Genomic DNA, 21,756 nt, shown 5'->3' with positions numbered 1-21,756 from the left:
CTTCTTCTTCCTCCCATTCGAAACGTTTCTCATTTTCTTCATCCTCACTACCGTTGTTCGCCAACTCCGCCGCCGTCCACCGTCTTCGATCTTGTTGTTACTGCCACCATCGTGAGCCGATCTATCCTTTGTCGCTATCCGCCTTGGATAAAACTTTTTCTTTATATTTTTCTAATATATGAATTTGTATACTTGACTTTTATAAATTTGTTTATTTGGGTTGATTCATAGACTTATTTATATGAATTTATATAATTTTTTATAAATTTGTATATTTGGGCTTATTTTGGCTGATTTATGTATACTTTTATAGATTCGTTTATATGATTTATTTTTTTCTAAGATTGTTTCATTTGGTTGATTTTTAGATTTATTTATATGATTTTATATGAGTTTTTTTTTATAGATTTGTATATTTGGGTTGATTTATATATACTTTATAGATTTAGGCTGATTTAAATGTATTAGATTTGGGCTGATTATTATTATTATTATTATTATTTGTAATTGAACTGTTGAATTTTTGTAATATATACTTTATAGATTTAAATGTATTAGATTTGGGTTGATTATCATTTACAGAAGTTCGTCTAATGCGGGCTTACGAACAGGGTAGCCCAAAAAGTACGCGATCATAATGAAATGGATGGAAGAGAGACAACCCAAAAAGTTCAATGAGAAGGACACAACAAAGCTTCCTCTTTCGATCATTGAATTTTTTATGTAATTGTATTTTTTACATAATTATATTTTTTTTTTTTTTTGTACTTGTGTTTTTAATGTAATTGTACTTTTTATGTAATAAATTTTTGTTATATAATAGATTTTGTTATGTAATGTAATTTGAATTTCTTAGGTAATGGAGCACAGTCCTTCTAATTCTGTATAACTATATCAACAAAATATCCATTGTTCACAATATGGGATAGTTCTTCTACCGTAGTTTTGGGTTGTAAGGCATCTGCACAATATACTATCCCATTTGATCCACGTATTATTCCTATATTTATCCAACTTGATTGGCACCACATTACTGGTTTAGTTGAGCATTAGAAACTAAAAACCCACACATTTCACATGGGAATGTATGATTACGTTGCAGAATGTTGCCATTCAGTTTGGGTTACAAGTGGACGGAGAATCTTTGACAGGTTAATTATAATATAATTGGAAAACTGTTTGTGACGAGCTCTTGGGCGTTTTATCAGATGATCTGAAAGGCTCGAGAGTATCCAGTGGTTGGCGTCCCAGTTTCCAGCATTACCTTCCGATGCCAACGACATCAGCGTCCATAGGTAGGCACGAGCATACATTATGCAACTTATTGGGGGATTTTTGTTCGCTAACAAGTCGAACACTCATCTTATGTTTCTCCCTCTAATGTCTGATTTCAAGCATGCTTGTACATACTCGTAGGATGATGTCTGTCTTGCATAGCTTTATAGAGAACTTTGTCAGGCTACCAATGCACAAGCGTTGGAAATAGCGAGGCCGCTGATACCACTACATATATGGGCTTATGATAGATTTCAAATTATAGGACCACATGTCCAGTTACAAGTCCCAGGTCATCGTCTACTTAGTGCCAAGTATTATTTCATTTATATATCTATTTCGTTATCATTTTATGTAATAATATAAATTAATTGTATTTTTTTAAATAATTTTAGATGGAGTGGTGTATTAGCTGCCTCTGAACAGTCAGCAAATATGTTGCTAGTATACCGAAAAAATTTGACGGACTAATACACAATTAGGTAATAAATGTATATATAAATGAATATTTAAAACATTTAGTCAAATTAATTGGGTGATAACTTAATTGGGCGTCATACACTCAAGATATTTGGTCATCACTACCTGATTACTATCGTGATGGTCAAGACATCTAGTTGACCGTTAGCACTCTTATATGCTTCCATATGGTAGAGTGACATCATCTAGATCGTGTGTTGAAATAGTTCGGTCTGCGACAAACGGTACCTTCATTGTACTATATACTCCCAGCAATACACCATTGATTTGAGAGGTAAGCACGACCAAGATTGGAGTCGAATTCACGCGGAATATATATCTTACTAGCATGCACGACATGATCGTTGTGCATAGGGAGAAATAACAAATAGACCAGCTGTATCAAACGACTATTTTTCCTGGTACGATTCAATCACGAGTCGATTTATCACACCTAACGACGTTTACTATTACTGCATGGTAATAGATTTAAAACCAGACATTTCTCAAATATATGATATGGATATTGTTTAATAATAATTTTTTCATCGTACAGAATAATTTTATCGAAGAAGTACAACAATATTCAATACAATGTGATTTACCAAAGTTAGGTTCAATGTATGACCAAACATTGGTCAACATAGAAACTATTATTCAATAAACAAGACGACTCAATGTTGCTGACACTGATCGAAGAGGTATTCGTCGTAGACGACAATGGCAACAAGATGAAGCTAATTTAGAGGCACACGAAGATAACCCCATGTGGGGTAAGGGCCATGGGTTGTCTTTAAATTAAATTTCATATAAACTTCTATTTTCAAATTAAAGAACTAATTGTAAATTTTCTTTAGTATCATAAGATTTTTTTTTATTATTATTTATTTGTAAAGAGATGTACTACTTAGTGAAGTCACAATTTTTTTTTTTTAATATGGGTATAGAATAATTAAGTTTTTATTGCAAATTAAATATATAATTAAGTTTAGTAATGAATGTATTTATTACTTAAAAATTAGAAAATAAACAATTAAATTGATTAAAAAAGAAAAAAAGAATATATAATTTACAATTAAATACATTATTAATTTTTTTTTTTTAAAAAAAAAAAGTAATCATGGACTGGGTCCACAATTATGGAAATCGTGGACCCGATCCACGAGTATGTGCTTGACCTGGATTAAAGCTTAATCGTGTACTGATACATGATTTTCCTTCCCACGAAAACTACCATATTTTTTTCGATACTTTCCATTCCACCTATTTCTAAAAATTATTTCTCATATACCCTATTTTTGTCATTATTTTAAAAATTGACTATATTTTTTAACTTAATTCAAAAATATGAGATGCGGGTTTTTTCGTTTTACAAAAAATATCAAATTAAACATTGCACATACTTTCATAATCAATTATCAAATATTTTTGGTGATTTATCGAAATTATAGATTAAATCAAAACCAAACACAACCCATAGACAACTGAGATAATTGCTTAAATTCTCATAATTCTAGAGGGCCTCATGTAAATTTCTTTTAAATCATCTGTATATAATAAAATTGAAAAAAAAAAACTTATACCATGAATTTATATAATAGAAAATACTAATTAGTAAATGACAAAACCATCCTAAAACAACAAAATTAAAGACAAACGAAAATGCAAAGATACACTACTTCAAAAACAACACGAATAGAACAAATATATTCTACCTAGACATGTCTAGAACCACAAATACACAGTATCTAAACATTTCAAAAGGAAAATTAAAAATCACCCAATATGTTCTTAATGTTTCTAGCTACCTATATAACGCGTGTATGCGAGGAAAGATGACGACCAGGGGATAGGGGTCATTAGAAACTTATGGATGTATACAACAATGGACTTCCTCTAAGGTGAGAAAGAGCAAACTTGATTTTACGAGTGAAGTTGTTGGCAAGTAAATATGCGAAGGAATTGCAACTTCAGGATAATGTGACCATTGGAAGTAGGATTGTGTTTGACACCAAACTAGTTGTAAGGAGTTTCATCATCTTTATTCCATGTGACCGTTTTGCTCATATGATCTTGAAAGCTAACTTTAAACACTATTAATCACAGAGCTCCTTGTTGAAAATGATGTTCAAAGTAGAAACATAAACAAGAAATATGTGTGTGAGCGAAAAAAGGTCGGCAACCTGGTGAGAGTGGTTGTTAAAAATTAGCCAAGACGATGGAATTCAAGAAAGAGTTACTGAACCAACGATCGAATACATGAGATTGCAAAGGAGAAAATGAGATTTTGGGTGGCTAAGTGAAGAATATGAAAAAGATGAGATTTAGGGTTTTTTGTTATCTTCTTTTAACAAATAATATTAATGATGATAATAATAAGAAGCATAAGAATAGTAATAATAATATTATTATTAATACTAATATTAATAATAAACTGAACAAAATATATATACACACCCACATGTTTCAAACATTTAAAATTTAATTTTCAATTATATATTTATTTTTAGGTTCAACAACCATTTTTACATGTTTGTATATGAAAAATTGAAAACATCGAAAAAAAAAATCAAATTAATTTGATAACAATAAGTATAAAATAATTAAAAAATACATATTTAGATCAAATTGAATTTGTAACAAACATATAAACAAAACAAATGTTAGTTGGATAAAATCAAATTTGATAATAAAAAGTAAATTCAAATATAAATTGGAGAGAAAAAAACAGTAAGTTTTTGTTTATTTTGATTAAAAAAAATTCGATAAGTAATTAGATAAAATCTAATTTGATAATAAAATATAAATTCAAATATAATTTGGAGAGAAAAAATCATGAATGAGTTCGTTTATTTATAATTACATTGTATTCATAATTTCATTTTCATAAGTTTCAACTACATTGTATCTATGACTTCATCAACCACAAAAAAAAAAAAAAAAAAAAAAAAAAAAAAAAAAAAGGTTGTAGAGGCATATAAAAAACAGCTAAAAGTGGATACTTATTTGTTTGTCAAAAAGACAAATTAATGATATAATAATATAATAAGATGATAATGAATAAAAGGTAAATACAAAAATACAAAAATGATCAAATTTTCCTAATTAGAATAAAAACAATTTAATCCAAATTTAAAATGATAAAAAATGAAAAAATAATATAAAATCTAAAGATGTATTATAATTAAAATCCAAATGGTGATAAACAAATTAAATATTGACCAATTCTAAATATTTTCGAAAAGTGGTTAGATCAAATCAAAACAAATAACTAATTTAAATTAATTAGGGTGAAAAATGAGGAAGGGATTGGTTTATTTTAAATCAATTCGTAAAGTAGTTATCAAAATCTATTTTTAATAAAAAAAAAACTTAAATTCCAAAAGATGGCAAAAATTACGGAATAACAGTCATTTTTCAATTTGAAATTTAATCTGTTAATTGATTACATTTATATTGTATTTATATATTGGTTATTAATCAAGCTCTTCACTTACCGTATTTATATCTTGATTATTAATAAAGTTATACATTTACACTGTATTTAATATTTCAGGCATACGAACCGAATCAACTAAGGGCTAGTCAAATACTATCAAAATAACAGTTAACATATTGACTAAATATGAAATAATATGTACAATTGAATCTAAAAACATATACAAAACAATTTAAAACTTAAAAGTATGGAAAAAAAAATATCCAATTATTTTATTAGAAATATGTATAAAATACTGAAAAAAAAAATCAAACATTTGAATAGATTTAAATTTTGATTAGATAAATGAAATTTGATAATACATAGATATTTAAAATATAAATATGGTAGAAAAATCGATACATTTAATTCAATTGAGATTAATATGAAAAATGATTAAACATAATCTAAATTAATAATAAAATCTACATTGAAATCTTAACTATGTGAGTAAAATCAGAAAGGACGGTTATTTTAAGGAAAACGGTTATTTTTAATTTATCAAATGAAGAGAGTAAAGAACTAAGCTATCAACAATTAGAACCCCATCATTGTTTACAATTAAAACAGAGATTTGAAAATTTGTGGCAATGTGCCTATCATATGAATGACCATAAATCTTATTATTTGCCAATTTTACCATTTTTCAAAATCAAACCCTAAAATTTGCCATACTCTCCAATTCCTCTTTTTTTCCCCTTTTCTTTCTTCCTTAATTTCATTTTTCATTGTCAAGAAAAAAGGAAAAATCACCCTATTGACAAATGAGTTAAATCACTAATTGACCTAAAAACTTAAATTAATATATGAAAATAAATTTAATATTTTATCAATTAACACGTTCCTCATTTGTGAGCTTGAAATATATCGAAGACCTAACAAGTGAAGTGGAGAAAAAAAATAATATTGCAAGATCTCCTACTCTATTGTCATGTTAAATCATCAATTGACCGAAAAGTTTAAGATGATAGGTAAATGTAAATTAAATTATATATCGTTTGACACTTTTCACCCTTGGAAATAAAAGCATTCTCTTCAGATCAAAATTAGGAAATATTTTCTGACATTACATCAGGAAATGGTGAGATAAAGAAAAATAACTTCTATTTTCTACAATAACTTGCAATGGTAGAAACTAGAAAGATTAGAGTGGCAAAACCAAAATTCTAGATGATATACAGACCAACAAAACATGTTTCCACAAAAAGCAAACACACTTGAAACATAAATAGGGAAAAACGACAACAGCAAAGCACTATACAACCTTGATTAGCTATGAACATAATAATTGAATTCTTAGATAGCTCTCTTCCATAATATACTTATTAACTCGGGACGAAGGGTTCGAAGAGCTTCTCACACGGATTTGGATAGGTCTGTAGAATAGTAGCAGCACGTTCAAATTCTTCTCTCAAAACTTTGATACTGTACTTATCAACAACTCGACCTAGGTCGTGAGATGTCTCAAATGGATCCTCTATGCATATCAAATGGCGATCTTTCCCAATCCTCCTAGTCCAATCTTTCGCTCTCTTGCTGCACATTCAGTTCACAAAACTAAGCTAGCTACTCGCATCAAGTCTAATTTTACTATGAGTGAGTGATTAACAATGATAACTTCAAGTTTTTTACAATATTTTCCTTTGCGAAATCCAAAAGATACCTCTGTCTACATACTCCTCAGATTATAAGAAGCTAAGCTAGGACTTACAATTTGAAGACTAAAATGAATGAAGAACATAATATCTTGCAAGTTTATTATTATGAAGCTAACACATGAGAATAGAGAAATCAAGCTGTCATTGATATGAATAAAAGAATACAAACAGATAACACAAGAAAGAAAAGCTCACAATAAAAGGACTTGTACAAAGAAACAATACCACTGAGAAAGAAAAGATTACGAGATGATTAAAAAAAGAGTTTTAACTCTTAAGAGAAGGAAACAAAACTGCAATTAGAAAACTCTTTGATACTGCCACAGACATCCAACGACACTGGAGGCATGAAAACAAGCTATAGAACACACCTCCACCAATGGGCACTTCAATCCTTTTAACAAGTCTCTTGTTTCTAGAAGCACAACCTTTGCAGGTGTCTTGTCGTTTCCTTTTCAAGAGAGGCTTAGTATCGGTCTTTCAAAATAAATCACAAGAAAAGGATTATCAATTATTTTGCGTTATCAGAGGGTCAACTGTTAAGAAAATTTCACCAGAAAATGTTTCCAAGGCAGTTCAACCTGAATCACTGCAAAGAGGCATCAAACCTAGCCAAAGTCCACCCTTCCCTTAACCCCTCTCAACGTCTCTAAAAACGTCTACTGTTTGGATATGTACTCTCCAGAGGAACACAATATAGTGACAACTGACTTCCTCTCTCCTCTGACTCCCTTGTTTGTACACTACTACCGCCCATAATTGCCCATACATATCTTTTCGACAATACACTTCCTCTTATTTGTGAAATGAATTGGGGGGGCAATAGCAATGTGCCGCCTTTCATATTCCCCTATTGAGCCAAATATTCCACAAAGCAACCAAGAACGCTGCAATCCAATGGGTCTCTGGTTCAAACTGGCAGGAGGAACAGAACTTCCATCTCTTGCGCAAAAATACTACAAGAATTGTACCCATTCAATCTCTTACTCCTAACATCATACTTTTAGATGTGCAAAACCGAAAATCACTCAGCAAAAGTTTAGGAACTTTGTGGTCATCGATTCAAATTATGTGGTTATCTAACAAGAATATCCTCACAATCCGACGGGCTTTCTGATGCTAACCACCAGTTTGTAATAGGTCCCCACTCAAGCATTAAGAATGCAGCGAAAAATGCACCTCTGTTTTCATCTTAGGAAAGGGATGATGCACATCAACTTCTTTAATCCAAGTCCAGTATCATATTTTCGAAAACTAAAACAAAAAACTATCTGTGGTCTATTATTCCTTAACAATAGATCCACTGAATTTAAAAACTCTTCCATATAATTATATAAACATATATTAGATAGATCGTATGTCTTACCTGACAGTGTTTTTAGTACGAACAGATACAACAGTGTTGGCATAATCATGACAATATGCCCAATAATGGAAGAATCCCCAGACGAGGCGAGCAACACTTTCCTTGTTATCAGATCCATAAGATTTTAGCTTTTCAACTTGGTCAAAGTAAGCACATTCAATGTTATCCACAATTTTACGATAAGTAACAATCTTTGTTTCCTGGGGAAAAAAGGGATATATGGATCACTAGATGGATGGACATAACAAATAGAAAGACCAGATAAGCATGATGAAGATAAATATCAAAGGTGAATGTGAAACCATCGTTAATCAGACTCACGTACAACTACAAGTGACAAACTGCCAATGACATCAACCAATTTGTTATCATGAACATAGCTACCTTATCCAAAACATAACATATCAAACAAAAACTATTGGACAGTAAACCAGAGCTAATTGAGCAACTGAACAACAATTATTAACACTGATAACAAATAACTGAATAGAAAAGGAAATTAGCTCCCATAGTACACCACCAGAACTCGGAGCTTCTTTGGAAACTCTTTCTGATATAGTTTCTCTTTCACCAAACAAAAAATCAGTGAAAATATATATGGATATTTGTTTTCTTAAAAATGTTCTCTTATTTTCTGAAAATATATATGGATATTTGTTTTCTAAAAGATGTTCTCTTATTTTCTTTTAGTATGTTATCAAAGATGACCTTTTTTTTAAGTTGTTCTTGCCTTCAAAATGACAGATTTACAAAAAATGATTCCAATATACACAATGAAATTATGGTTTGCAGGTCATTTGATTCTCAGAAATAATTTTGTCATGAGATTAAGGAGTGCATGAAATTTCAGGGGCTTGTACCTGTTTAGAATTGTAATACTTCTGACGGAAATAGGGATGCACTTAACGGTGGCTTATTTCGTGATTCTTTTTCCTCTTTTGATAGGTTTTTGAAATCAGTTCTTTTTACTGCTTTCTTTTGGTGCAAAATTAAGCACCCTTTTAAATAATATAGTTTATCCTTCTTAGTTACCAATTGGCAATCTCTCTTGTCGCCTGGTGTTTTGGGGTTTTCCCCTTATTTCATTTATTAATGAAATGTTTCTTTATCCCTCCCTCCCCACACACACACAAAGAAACCCTCTATGCTTCATTTTCTTACCTCCCTAGATCATAAAGCTAGTGGGTCGATGGAAAGATATCTAAAAAGTTTATTTCTACACGATAGTGCAATAGTGATGTATACATAATACATTGTAGAATAGCCACCATGAGAAAGGAATCGACTAATTGTAAAATGAATATTTAAAATACAAATCTAGACTCTGAGCAGAATAAATTAAAAGACTTGAATCCAAACCTGTAAACAAGGTAGGATAGGAGGGTCCCGATGTTGTAAGAAATGGATGCACATCAAAACATACCTGAATTTGTAATAGGCATATTAGCATATTCCCATCAACTAACATGCAAATATTTGAAAAACTTGACAATCTGGGAAGTGTCCACAACTTTTGAAAATCAAGAAATAAAAAATTGTTCATCGCTAATCTCTGATCATGATAGCTTCATAAAATTAATTAACACAACATGATAACACTGCACTGTAGCATTATTCCATAAAGTTTCCCAACTTACGCATAGCTAGAAAGTGTTCCCTGGTATGTTTCGTTTACTCCTCTAGACTTGGCCCAATATTTCACAATAAATGCCAATTGTTGTAATCTCACATCTATTTGTGCATAGTCCCGGAGAAGTTTTGTATTTACAACAGCCAAAACATTGTTTATGCATATGTCACAGGATACTCCAGTCACTGGATCCTTAAGCTTTATAATAGGAACCCTTGCACGAGTCAGGGCCTACAAACATAGCCAACTAGTCAAGTAGTAGAAATTTAAAGAGCTTTTTGTGTTCATTCTTGTGCGTGTAAGAGTGAATGTAGCTTGAGGTTGTATTCAACCATTAAGTCATCTAGAAGCATATAGCCTTTTTTCATCACCTAAAAAAGACAACACACACACTGGAGAACAGAAGGCAAGCTCATATGAAGGCATGCAACTAAAACATAACATACAATTATAAACTCTTCTTGAAATCATTACTGAGATGCTTCAACTTCAACCAAGAAAAAGACCTGAATGGTAGATAATCAAGTACCTGCACATTCTGGAAATTAGCTGACTGCAGAATTTCTGCCAACTTTAGCAAGATCTCGGACTTGTCAATATCAGCATCTCTAAGCACAAGACAAACATCTACATCACTATTTGAAACTCCAAAGGAGTTCGCACATGATCCAAAAAGAAAAAGGTGCGCATGAGGCCATTCATTAACAACCAATTTCTCTAGTGATGTCAATAACTGCGTCTGTTTTTCCTTTTCTTCCTCAGGAGGGATCAGGGATTCATAAATCCTAAGAAGAGGAACTGTCAACATATCTATGTCGCCTCGGCAGTTTATATGTTTTCTAGAGATCCTTTCTCTGTGAGTAAGTAGTCTATTCCCCCTGCAATCCTGCATAAAAATTCTCCAAATAAAATTTGTCTCCAATCTGACCATTTATTGCTTTTATGTTGATAACTGCCTATCCAGGAATATTATTATACAAACATATACATATAGTAAGTTTTCTCACAGGTTGATATTGTATTCAAATGAATACTTAAAGACACAAATATAACAGCTAGAAAAGTAGAAAGTCTCTTACTTCATGAGGCATAAAATCTCAACGCTATTTAAGATTATAAGTGAAAAAACATGCTTTTTTCCTCAAAGAAACTTCAGTTATAGAATATTATCAATTCATCCACGAGACTTGAATAGTAATGTTTCCACACAACAAAGCCATTGTATGAAAATACCAGATAAATGAAAAGATAAATATTCACCTTCTCACGACGTATAAACTTAGCATCGCTTTTCTCATCAGGTTCATCCTCAAGCAACAAGGAATCAGCGAGCTGTTCACCTATGTTGTCCAGTTCCTGGCTGTCATTACCATTAGTCGAATCAACTTCCTTCCTCATCCAACCATGACCTTGATGACTATCTCCGTGCCTGCCTTCAACGATCTCAGAATCCAAATTCATAACTCTTTCATCAATATTCAATGCTAATGCTGAATGAAGATCACTCCTAGAAGGTCGTACAGGGTCATGAAGCTGTGCACCAAGTTCAAGCCTGTGAGACCCCTCACCAAATTGACTTGAACGAGGTCTCTCTCTATTCCCTCCATGCTCAAAATCTCTCCTTCCAATGTTCCCAAAATCCAAGTGCCCTCCCCCCTTAGGCTTGTTCATGAAACTAGATAGCTCCGACACCATTGCCTGGTGATGAAAATTGTAGTTTTCACCCAATACACGACCTCTTTCCTGCTCTGAGTAATCACATTCTCCACGGCGAAACGAATGAACATTGGCATTCGGATTCGAATTCCCATACGATACAAAGTTAGAATTCCCATGAGAATCCAATCCCTGATTTCTATTCAACCCATTAGGGATTGCCTCCCTAAAGCCCACTTCGCGGTTTAAATCCTTGGCAGAGCTACTATTCCCATTAACCAAAACCCGAGAAAATTGAGTAGGAGAAAAAGACCCGAACTGAAGCTTGTTCTCCAGTTGGTTATGCTGCGAAAAGTTATGAGCAACAGTACCGTTCGCTCTATCTTGGTTTCCAGGAAACCCTAGCCTTTTAAAATCATCAACACCCCCAAAACCGCCTTGAATTTGATCGCCCGAACTCTGAGTCGCCGCGAATTGGGCTCCCCCAAACTGATTCCGAGGAAGAGGAAAAGGGTTCTGCTGTAGGTGTTGTTGAAACCCCACATAATTAGGTGCGATGGGAGTAGATAAGGACTGGTGGGAGTGGGACCAAGGAGAAAGAGGAATAGGGTAGAGAAGATCGTTGCCACTAGAAGACCACGGCGCCGGGAGGGAGGTCAGGGAGGGACCAACGGCAGCGACCGCAGGATCAAGGGAGGAAGGAGGGTGAAGATGAGGGTGAGAATTGAGATTGAGATGCGATTGGCGATTTGGGGGTCGTTGAAGAAGGGAGAGAAGAAACTCGCCGCCGTTAGAGGGTGATGGAAGGGGAGAGTGACCGTCGCCACCGGCGTCTCCGGCCATTGAAGGGGAGAGTCAGCGGCGGTCAGTAAGAGAGAAAGAGAAAGTGGGTGTGTGGGGAAGTTATGGTTTGTGGTAGAATGAAGAAGGGATGAATTGAGAATGGAGGGAAACATCAAAACATAAAATCTTCCAAAGTCTTCATCGGATTTGCTTTGCACCTTCCTGCTTCTGCCGTCTTCGCCTTTTCCATCTTCCAAACCAAACAAAATCATCTCATCTTTATTCATCTCTTTTAGGTTAAAATTACACCCTCTTACTTTCAAATTTGCGTCTAATCAATTTTTTTCCTTCCAACCTATTTCATTTTTTTAGTTTTCTATTTTAAAACTTTTAAATTACCACTTTATTTGTTTTTGTTAGTAAAAGTATTCTCAAAATTTTAGTCAATTTTAAATTTTGTTTTTGTTTTTATATTTCACTAAAAATTCAAATCTTTTCCGGCAAAATATAAATTTTGTTTACAAAGAAAATGTAAAAAGAACAAACATAATTCTTAAAGATCACTAATAATAATCAAAGAGTATTTTAGAAATATAATTGATGGTTTAAAATCTTGGAGACTTCACTAACATATTAAATACACATTTAGACACCATTAGACAATACTTTGAAATTCTAACGACTAAATTTATAAGTTAATCTAATATTTTATAGTGAGTTTATATACCTTTTGAAAAAAAAAATGTTTTCTTTTAAATAAAATCAATTTTGTTGTGAATTTGATGAGTACAACAGGAACACGAATGGTAATAAAATATAATATAATAATAAAATAAATAAATATTAAAATAAATAAAACATAATATATAAATAAATAAAATAAAATAACACAATGAGAAATGAGAAAATTCTCAAATTTCTTCACTTTCTCCAATTTGTATAGAAATTATCCAATGTGTGTGATTTTAAGATCCACCAAATGCCAATATTTATAGGCAAAGTGGCAAGTAGGATGTAGACTTACATGGACAACAAACATGAATAATTACAAGGCACATGGACAACATGAAGAGTGACACATGGCTTTTAGGACGGCATCAATGGGCATCTATTTATTATTATAATATTCATAATACTTCTCCTTAGATGTCCATATATACATATGAAATATGTCTCGTTAAACCTTACTAGGAAACACTCAATGGGAAAAAACCCTAGTGAATGAAAAATAGTACATATTTCATGTAATACATACTCCTAAAAGAATACAATATATTTACTCCCCCTCATGAAAATATCACTTAAGATCTCTGAGTCACCGCATTCCAATGTTGTGCACGAATTTTTCAAAAGTTGTGGTTGGTAATGCTTTTGTAAATAAGTCTACCAGATTATCCTTCAAACAAATTTGTTATACAATGATGTCGCCATTTTCTTCAAGATTATAAGTGTAGAAAAAGTTTTGGTGAAATATGCTTTGTTCTATCTCCTTTAATATATCATCCTTTGATTTGGGCTATGCAAGTTGTGTTATCTTCGTATAACATTGTTGGAAGATTTTTATTAGAAGACAAGTCATACGTTTCACGAATGTACTAAGTCATTGACCTTAGCCACACACATTCTCAACTAGCCTCGTGAATTGCAAGAATTTCAGCATGATTTAAAGAAATGACTGTTATAGTCTGTTTTATCGATTGCCATGATATAGCAATTCCTCCACATGTGAACAGATAACCTGTTTGAGATTTAGCTTTGTGTGGATTAGACCAATATCCAGAATCTGCATAACCAACTAGATCAAAATTTGATTTATTTAAATAAAATAACCTCATATCGATTATTCCTCAGAGATAACAAAGAATACGCTTAATTCCATTCCAATGTCTTTTTGTAGGAGAAGAACTATATCTAGCTAATAAACTAACTGAAAATACAATATCTGGTCTTGTATTATTAGCAAGATACATAATGTACCAATTGCACTAAGATATGGTACTTCAAGACCAAGAAGTTCTTCATTATCTTCTCGAGGTCGAAATATATCTTTCTTTATATCCAATGAACAAACTTCCATTAGAATATTTAATGGATATGCTTTGCCCATATAGATTCTTTTCAAAAAATTTCCTGTATAAGTTGACTGATGAATAAATATTTCATCTGTTAAATGCTCAATTTGAAAGCTAAGGCAAAATTTTGTTTTTCTGAGATCCTTCATCTCAAATTCTTTATTAAGATATTCTATTGCATTTAAAAGCTCTTTCAGAGTTCTAATTATATTCAAGTCATCAACATATACAGTTATAATAGCAAATCCTGATTGTGATTTCCTTATAAAAACACACGGACATATTGGATTGTTTTGATATTCTTCTTTCGATAAATATTCACTCAGGCGATTGTACCACATCCATCCTGATTGTTTCAATCCATATAGTGATCTCTATAACTTTATTGAAAACCATTACTAGGAATTTGATGTATATGTTTCAGGTACCTTAAATCCGTCTGTATTCTCTTATAAATATCATTATCAAGAGATCCATATAAATATGTTGTGACTACATCCATAAGATACATATCTATACTTTTATACACAGTCAAGCCAATTAAATATCTTAGTGTAATTGCATCCACCATTAGAGAATATATCTCCTCATAATCAATATCAGGTCTTTGTGAAAAAAAACCTTGTGCAACTAGTTTTGCTTTGTATCTTATGATCTCATAATTTTTATTTCTTTTTCTCACAAATACCCATTTGTATCCCACAAGTTTGACACCTTCTGGTGTTTGGACTACTGGTCTAAAAATCTTCCCGTTTTAAAAGTGAGTTTAATTTTTCTTCGCTTGCTTCTTTCTACAGAAGTCAATCTTTTCTATGTTGTTTTTATGTTGTTTCTATGTTGACATTCTTCAACAGATATTGGTTTAAGATCTTCATTTTCAGATATAATATCAAGAGCAACATTATACGTAAAAAACTTGTCAATAACTACATTAGTTTGATTCCATATTTTTCCTAACATGACATAGTTTATTGAGATCTCATTATTATCTTTAGGTATTTCACTCCTCACTAGTCAAGTCAAGGATTTCTTCATGGGTATTTACATCCTCAACCAAGTTTTTTTTTACTACTAATTATTTTTTGTTTTTTCGGATTTTTATCTTTTAAACCCACTAGTCTACTACGTTTCTAGCGTGTTTCAGATTCATTAGTGACAACTTGTTGTGTTGAGATATCAATTTTTTATGGAACATTTGCAATTGGTATAGGTGACTCAGTTACTTTCTTTGCATCTATAAATGCATTTGGTAATTGATTTGCTATATTTTGCAAATGAATTATTTTCTGAACTTCAAGTACACAATGATTTGAATGGGGATCTAAATAAGACAATAACAATGCATTCCATATAATTTCTTTTTCCAATTTCTTAATTCCTCCCCCTAATGGTGAAAAATTCGTCTCATTAAAATGACAATTAGCAAATCGTACAGTAAATACATCACCCGTTAGGGGTTCAAGATATTTAATAATTGATGGGGAATTATATTCAACATATATTCTTAACCTCCTTTGAGGATCCATCTTAGTGCGTTGTAGTGGAGCAATTGGAACATATACTGTACACCCAAAAATTCTCAGATGGAAAATATTTGGCTCATAACCTTAAGCTAATTATAATTGCGAGTACTTATGATAAGCTACTGACCTAATGCATACAAGTGACGCTGTATGCAAAATAGCATATCTCCATATAAATGAAGGAAGCTTAGCTCTTGTAAGTAATGGTCTTGCAATTAATTGTAAACGCTTTATGAATGATTCTGCTAAACCATTTTGTATATGAACATGAGCTACAGTGAAGGAACTTTTATCCAAGAGAACCAGTGAGTGGAAGCAAGATCTTTCCAAGCCCATTATGACAGAATTAAAGGCATTCACAAACATATAGAACAGTTATGCATTTTCCAAAAAATTACAACATACTTTAGTAATAAAAAAACAAAAGGAACAAGAGACATACCTTTGAAAAACGTTTCTTCTGAAGATCTCTCACTCTCATGAAGAATTGGACAACAATCTCTCGCTCTCGCCCAAATCGCCTAGCCAATCATCTAGTAATCATGAACAATCTTCTCCACGAATAAACACCCTTGACACCACCATTCGACAACCTTGGTATTCTCGAAGTGAAAATCTAGGAGGTGTGGGCTCTGTGTGAATTTGGTAGAAGGATGGAGGAAGGAAAGATCGTACTACACAATCTAGCAAGTGGGAGAAGATGTTGTCTATCGCATAGACTGAGATGCTTGATCGTTTAGTAAATCTCGCTTAGCACGCAATCGTTTAGTAAATCACTTTATACGATCGTCTAGGCTCTCGCTTGAAGGCTATCGTGTAGTCTCTCGTGAGCTAAACAATAAGTAAAGCAACTAATGAAGCGATCTCTTAACAAAATGAAAACACTTTTCATTTTACCCTTCAATTATTCAAAACTTAAAATAACCTCCCACTTTCACGGCTAATGGAGAAAATAACCAACCACAATTATCATACAATTGTTTTAATTATAAAAACATATAATAACCAACTTATCATATTATATTTATAACATAGTTTTAATATCACATCATATGTAATATTTAAATCATAGTTCTTTTCTCCTTTATTTAATACAAATCATATTTATATCAAAATCCTCCAATTGATGTATCTCATACATCATATCAATTATATCACATATAATCGAACCAATTTAATGATATCGTATATAATCAAACTCCCTTTTGTTAATTTGAACACTTCAAACTACCCTCTTGTTAATTTGAATACTTCAAACTAACCCAAAAAATTGATTCTCAACTTAAATTCATTGAGCTACCAAGGAGATCTTATGAACCTGTAGCTCGAAACTCCAACGGTACGTGAATAATTAACTAAACTCTTCAATCACGAGATCCACAATCTGGTAACTGTCGAGCACTCCACTAAAGACTGATAGCTGCACTCTTCTCACTACAAATATATTTCTGTGTCCAATGGATATAACCAGTCAACCGTACGATAACCCTTCACAGATCACTCGTAAGTACAGTTGGGCCAATTTACCATTTTGTCCCTGTAATTACATCTAACTCCTTAAGTACCATTGATTCCTCTAATGAATAATACATCATAGTCTTACTATGAGTGAACCCTCTAAGGCCATGAGAAAGTGTATGGCGCCACATCGTTCAAGCCCCAAAATCAGCCTTTAAGGGAGCAATCTATCTACTTACCCTGCTTCAGGGAATGAGTGAATACCATCTTGTGTAGCTAAGTTCTCAGGTCCCCAATCAGATGAATTCCCAAAGTGGTAGGTTTGAGTCGACAATTTGGACACTCACACCCATGCAAATCAAAGGACCGCCCTCATAGGTAAGAGTTCTCAACTCACTCAGGATTAAGGTCATATTACCTATGGTCATCTTAGTGAAATGAAAGTCTCTATTATGAATGACGTTATATAACGAGACTAAACATTTCGTGGTCCGGTCTTATACAAACACCTTTGTATAGGACACTCCCCTCACGTGTCATCACATGAATGATCAGGATCAGACCATTTGTAGCACTTTACAACACTTGTAACATCTATAAAATGGGTCGTACCCGTATTGTCACAAGGATAAAGTTTCCCTCATTTATCCATATACTACAGGCCGTTTAGATTATCATTTAAGGCATGATCCACTTGTTGAAGGAAATCAGACATGAGGATTTTCATGAGCAGCGAAATGATCATTCTAAATTCCATTTGAAATTGAACACTAACAATTATAGTCAAGAAACGGAAACTAACCGGTTATGCACAATACAAAATTACAGCATGCTTATAAGATAATCAAGAGAAAGATTATACATACCTTTGAAGACTCACGCTTCAAACTCCCTCGATCACGAATGCTTGTTCAATCTCCAAGACAGCAACACACGAATACTCAAACACTACGACCGTAACACAGCACGATCAATCAACAAACACGAACTTAACGATCTCCAAGATCACGAACCCAACAAACGGCCTCCAAAACATCGAACTCAGTCGAGTTGAGTGAAGACACCACCACAAGTGTTACCTTGGTATTCTTGGTGTGAGAATCCAGAAGTGTGGGCTCTGTGTTGACTTGGATAGAGGAAGGGACCGGAGGAATAACAATCATGTAGACGATTGAGCAAGTGAGAGATGAGAAAAGTATATCGTATAGACGAATGCTCAATCGTGTAGACGAAGGCAAGCTATCGTATAGAAAAAGCCCTGCGATCGTTTAGCTACGACCAACTGAGTGAACTATCGCATAGTAACATTCCACGATTGTTTAGTCTCTTTTTCAGCTATCGTTTAGTGAATCCAATTCATTTGACAGCAAACCGTGAGTTCCTTCTGAGAATGGCAACTATCACAAAATTACTAAATTTAGGAAAATATTTTTCCTTTTATCTCACGGTTACCATGAAACCATCAATAACCTTCCACTCAATTAGTTATTAGATAAAAAGAGATATTTGTCCAATAATTAATATTATTATAAATATATATGATAACCAACTTACCATATATATTTATAACTTATAGTTTTGATATTTCATCTCATGAAACATATAAATCATAGTTCTTTTTCTATTTCATGGTACTTAATGTAAATCTCATTACATTAACCCTCCACTTGATGTATCTCATACATCACACCGATCATATCATATATAATCGAATTTCCTTTTGCTAGTTTGAACAATTCAAATCAACACCAAGAATTGATTCTCAACATGAATCCATTGAGCTACCAAAGGGACCTTATGGACCTGTAGCTTGAAGCTTCAACGTTACGTGAATAACTAACTAAACTCTTTAGTCACGGGATCCACCATTCGTTAATTGCCAGGTACTTCATTAAAGACTGGCAGTTGCACTATCCTTACTACAGATATATTTTGTATCCATATCAACCAATTAACAGTACGACAACCCTTCACATATCGTTTATAAGTACAGCTAGGCCAATAACCATTATGCCTTTATAGTTATATCTAACTCCTTAAGTACCACCGATCCCTCTAATGAACATAAGTCATAGTCCTACTATGACTGAGTCCTCTCTTCCAAAGAGAAGTTGTGTCCACTATGTTCAAGACCCGAAATTAGCCCTTAAGGGATCAATCTATCTACTTACCCCTGCTTCGGGGAAGGAGTGAATTCCATCTTGTGTAACTGAATTCCCAGCTCCCAAATCAGATAAATCCCCAAAAAGGTAGGCATGTTGAGTTGGCAATCTGGCCACTCTCACCCATACTAATCAAAGGATCGCCCTCAAAGGCAGGAGTTCCCAAAACACTCAGCATCGATGTCATGTCACCTATGGTCGTTAAGGTGAGATGTAAGTCTCAAGTATCAACAGCGTTATATAAAGAGATTAGTCATCTCATGGTCCGATCTTATACAAATCTTTGTATAGGAAACCACCGCTCACATGTCTTCACATGAATGGTCAGGATCTACCATCTGTAGTAGTTCACAACACTTGCAAATCTCTACAAAGCGGGTCATATTCGTAATGTCACCAGGATCAGGTATCCCTCATTAATCCTTATACTACATACCTTTTTAGGTTATCACTTAAGGCATGATCCACTTGTATATCTCATATACATGCTTAAGTTTACATACAATAACCATGGAGTTTTGTTTATTGGATATGAGTAAATGCTAAATAAAATAACTCTTATTATATTCATAACAATGTGTACAGTCTACAAACTACAAGACTTCGGGAGAATTAGGATACCAATCCTAACAATCTTCTACTTGTCCTAATGCCTTAGGAGACTAATGTACAATACATGAAAAATTACAAGTATAATATACAATAAACAAGGGCATACTCTATACCACAGCATCATCTTCCACTTGCCATAGACGAGATGCTGCATGTTCCGTAGATCTAGACTCTCCAGGTGACCCTTGAACACTTTAGCTGTGAGAGCCTTTGTAAACAGATCAGTAACATTGTGCTCCAATGCGATCTTTGTGACTATTACATCATCGCAATACATAATCTCCCTGATCAAGTGATATTTTCGTTCGATATGCTTGCCTCGACGATGACTCCAAGGTTCCTTTGAATTTGCCACAACCCCATTGTTATCACAATAAAGAGTGATCGACAAATCCTATTTGGAACAACTTCCAAATCTGTAAGGAATTTCCTCAGCCAAACAACCTTCTTAGCTGCTTTAAAGCGGTTACGTATTCGGCTTCCATAGTGGAGTATGCGATGCATCCTTTCTTGATGCTTTGCCACACTACAACCCCTTCATTCATTATGAACACTGACCCAGATGTCAATTTACGAGAATCTCTATCAGTCTGAAAGTTAGAGTCTGTGTATCCTGTAAGGATCAAATCCTTATCTCCATACATGAGATGTAGTCCTGTCCTTCATTCTCCGAAGATACTTGAGGATCGTCTTAATCGTCATCTAGTGATCTTATCCTGAATTGGACTGATAACGACTAATAATCCCTACTGCATAGCAAATGTTGGGTCTGGTACACAACATTGCATACATTAAGCTTCCAACAAATAAAGCATAGGGAATCCGTCTCATATTCTCAACCTCTTGAGGTGTCTTAGGACATTGATCCTTAGACAAAACGATTCCATGCCTGAAGAGTAACAAACCCCTCTTAGAATCCTGCATCCTATACCTGATCAACATTTGATCGATGTATGATGCCTGAGACAAGGCTAACCTCTTATTCTTACAATCCCGAAGAATCTGGATCCCTAGAACATACTGTGCCTCACCCAAATCTTTCATTTGGAACTGGGAAGCTAGCCACTTCTTAATGTCAGTCAGAAACCCTACATCATTCCCAATGAGTAGGATATCATCCACATGCAATACCAGGAAGGCTACTGAGTTGTTGATGATCTTCTTGTAAACACAAGGATCATCAACATTTTGATCAAAGCCAAATGATTTGATTGCACTGTCAAACCTAATGTTCCACGATCTAGACACTTGTTTCAGCCCATAAATGGACCTATTAAGCTTGCAAACTCTTTGCTCTTGATCTAGAATTGCGAACCCCTCTAATTGAGCCATGTAAATGGTCTTCTCAAGATTACCATTAACAAAGGCAATCTTGACGTCCATATGCCATATCTCATAATCGTAAAATGTGGATATGGACAGGAGTATCCTGATAGACTTTAGCATGACAACAGATGAGAAAGTTTCCTCATAGTCCACTCCCTCGACCTGCGTATAACCATTTGCCACGAGTCTAACCTTAAAGGGTTACACCTTTCCATCTAAACCTCGTTTTCGCTTGTAGATCCACTTACACCCTATAAGTTTTACCCCATCAGGCTGATCCACAAGTTTTCAGACTTGA

At 33.5% G+C, this 21,756-nt stretch overlaps 1 protein-coding gene across 1 annotated transcript; it reads right to left on the bottom strand.

Annotated features, from left to right (window-relative positions):
• Nucleotides 1–6,226: 6,226 nt before the first annotated feature.
• Nucleotides 6,227–12,683, bottom strand: LOC120069601 (Nucleotidyltransferase family protein). Its single transcript, XM_039021392.2, has 6 exons — nucleotides 11,127–12,683; nucleotides 10,396–10,752; nucleotides 9,874–10,097; nucleotides 9,596–9,659; nucleotides 8,237–8,436; nucleotides 6,227–6,748 (listed from the first exon to the last, which is right to left on the bottom strand). Exons 1-6 carry the CDS (start codon nucleotides 12,363–12,365, stop codon nucleotides 6,538–6,540), a joined length of 2,295 nt encoding a protein of 764 aa, XP_038877320.1. The 5' UTR covers nucleotides 12,366–12,683; the 3' UTR covers nucleotides 6,227–6,537.
• Between the last annotated feature and the right edge of the window lie 9,073 nt (nucleotides 12,684–21,756).

This window comes from Benincasa hispida, chromosome 12 (genome assembly GCF_027475165.1).
Source record: "Benincasa hispida cultivar pf3 chromosome 12, pf3_genome.v1.1, whole genome shotgun sequence".
Classification (NCBI taxonomy): Eukaryota; Viridiplantae; Streptophyta; class Magnoliopsida; order Cucurbitales; family Cucurbitaceae; genus Benincasa; species Benincasa hispida.
The sequence above is the reverse complement of the archived record's forward strand: the minus strand, read 5'-3'. Positions and strand labels throughout refer to the sequence as shown.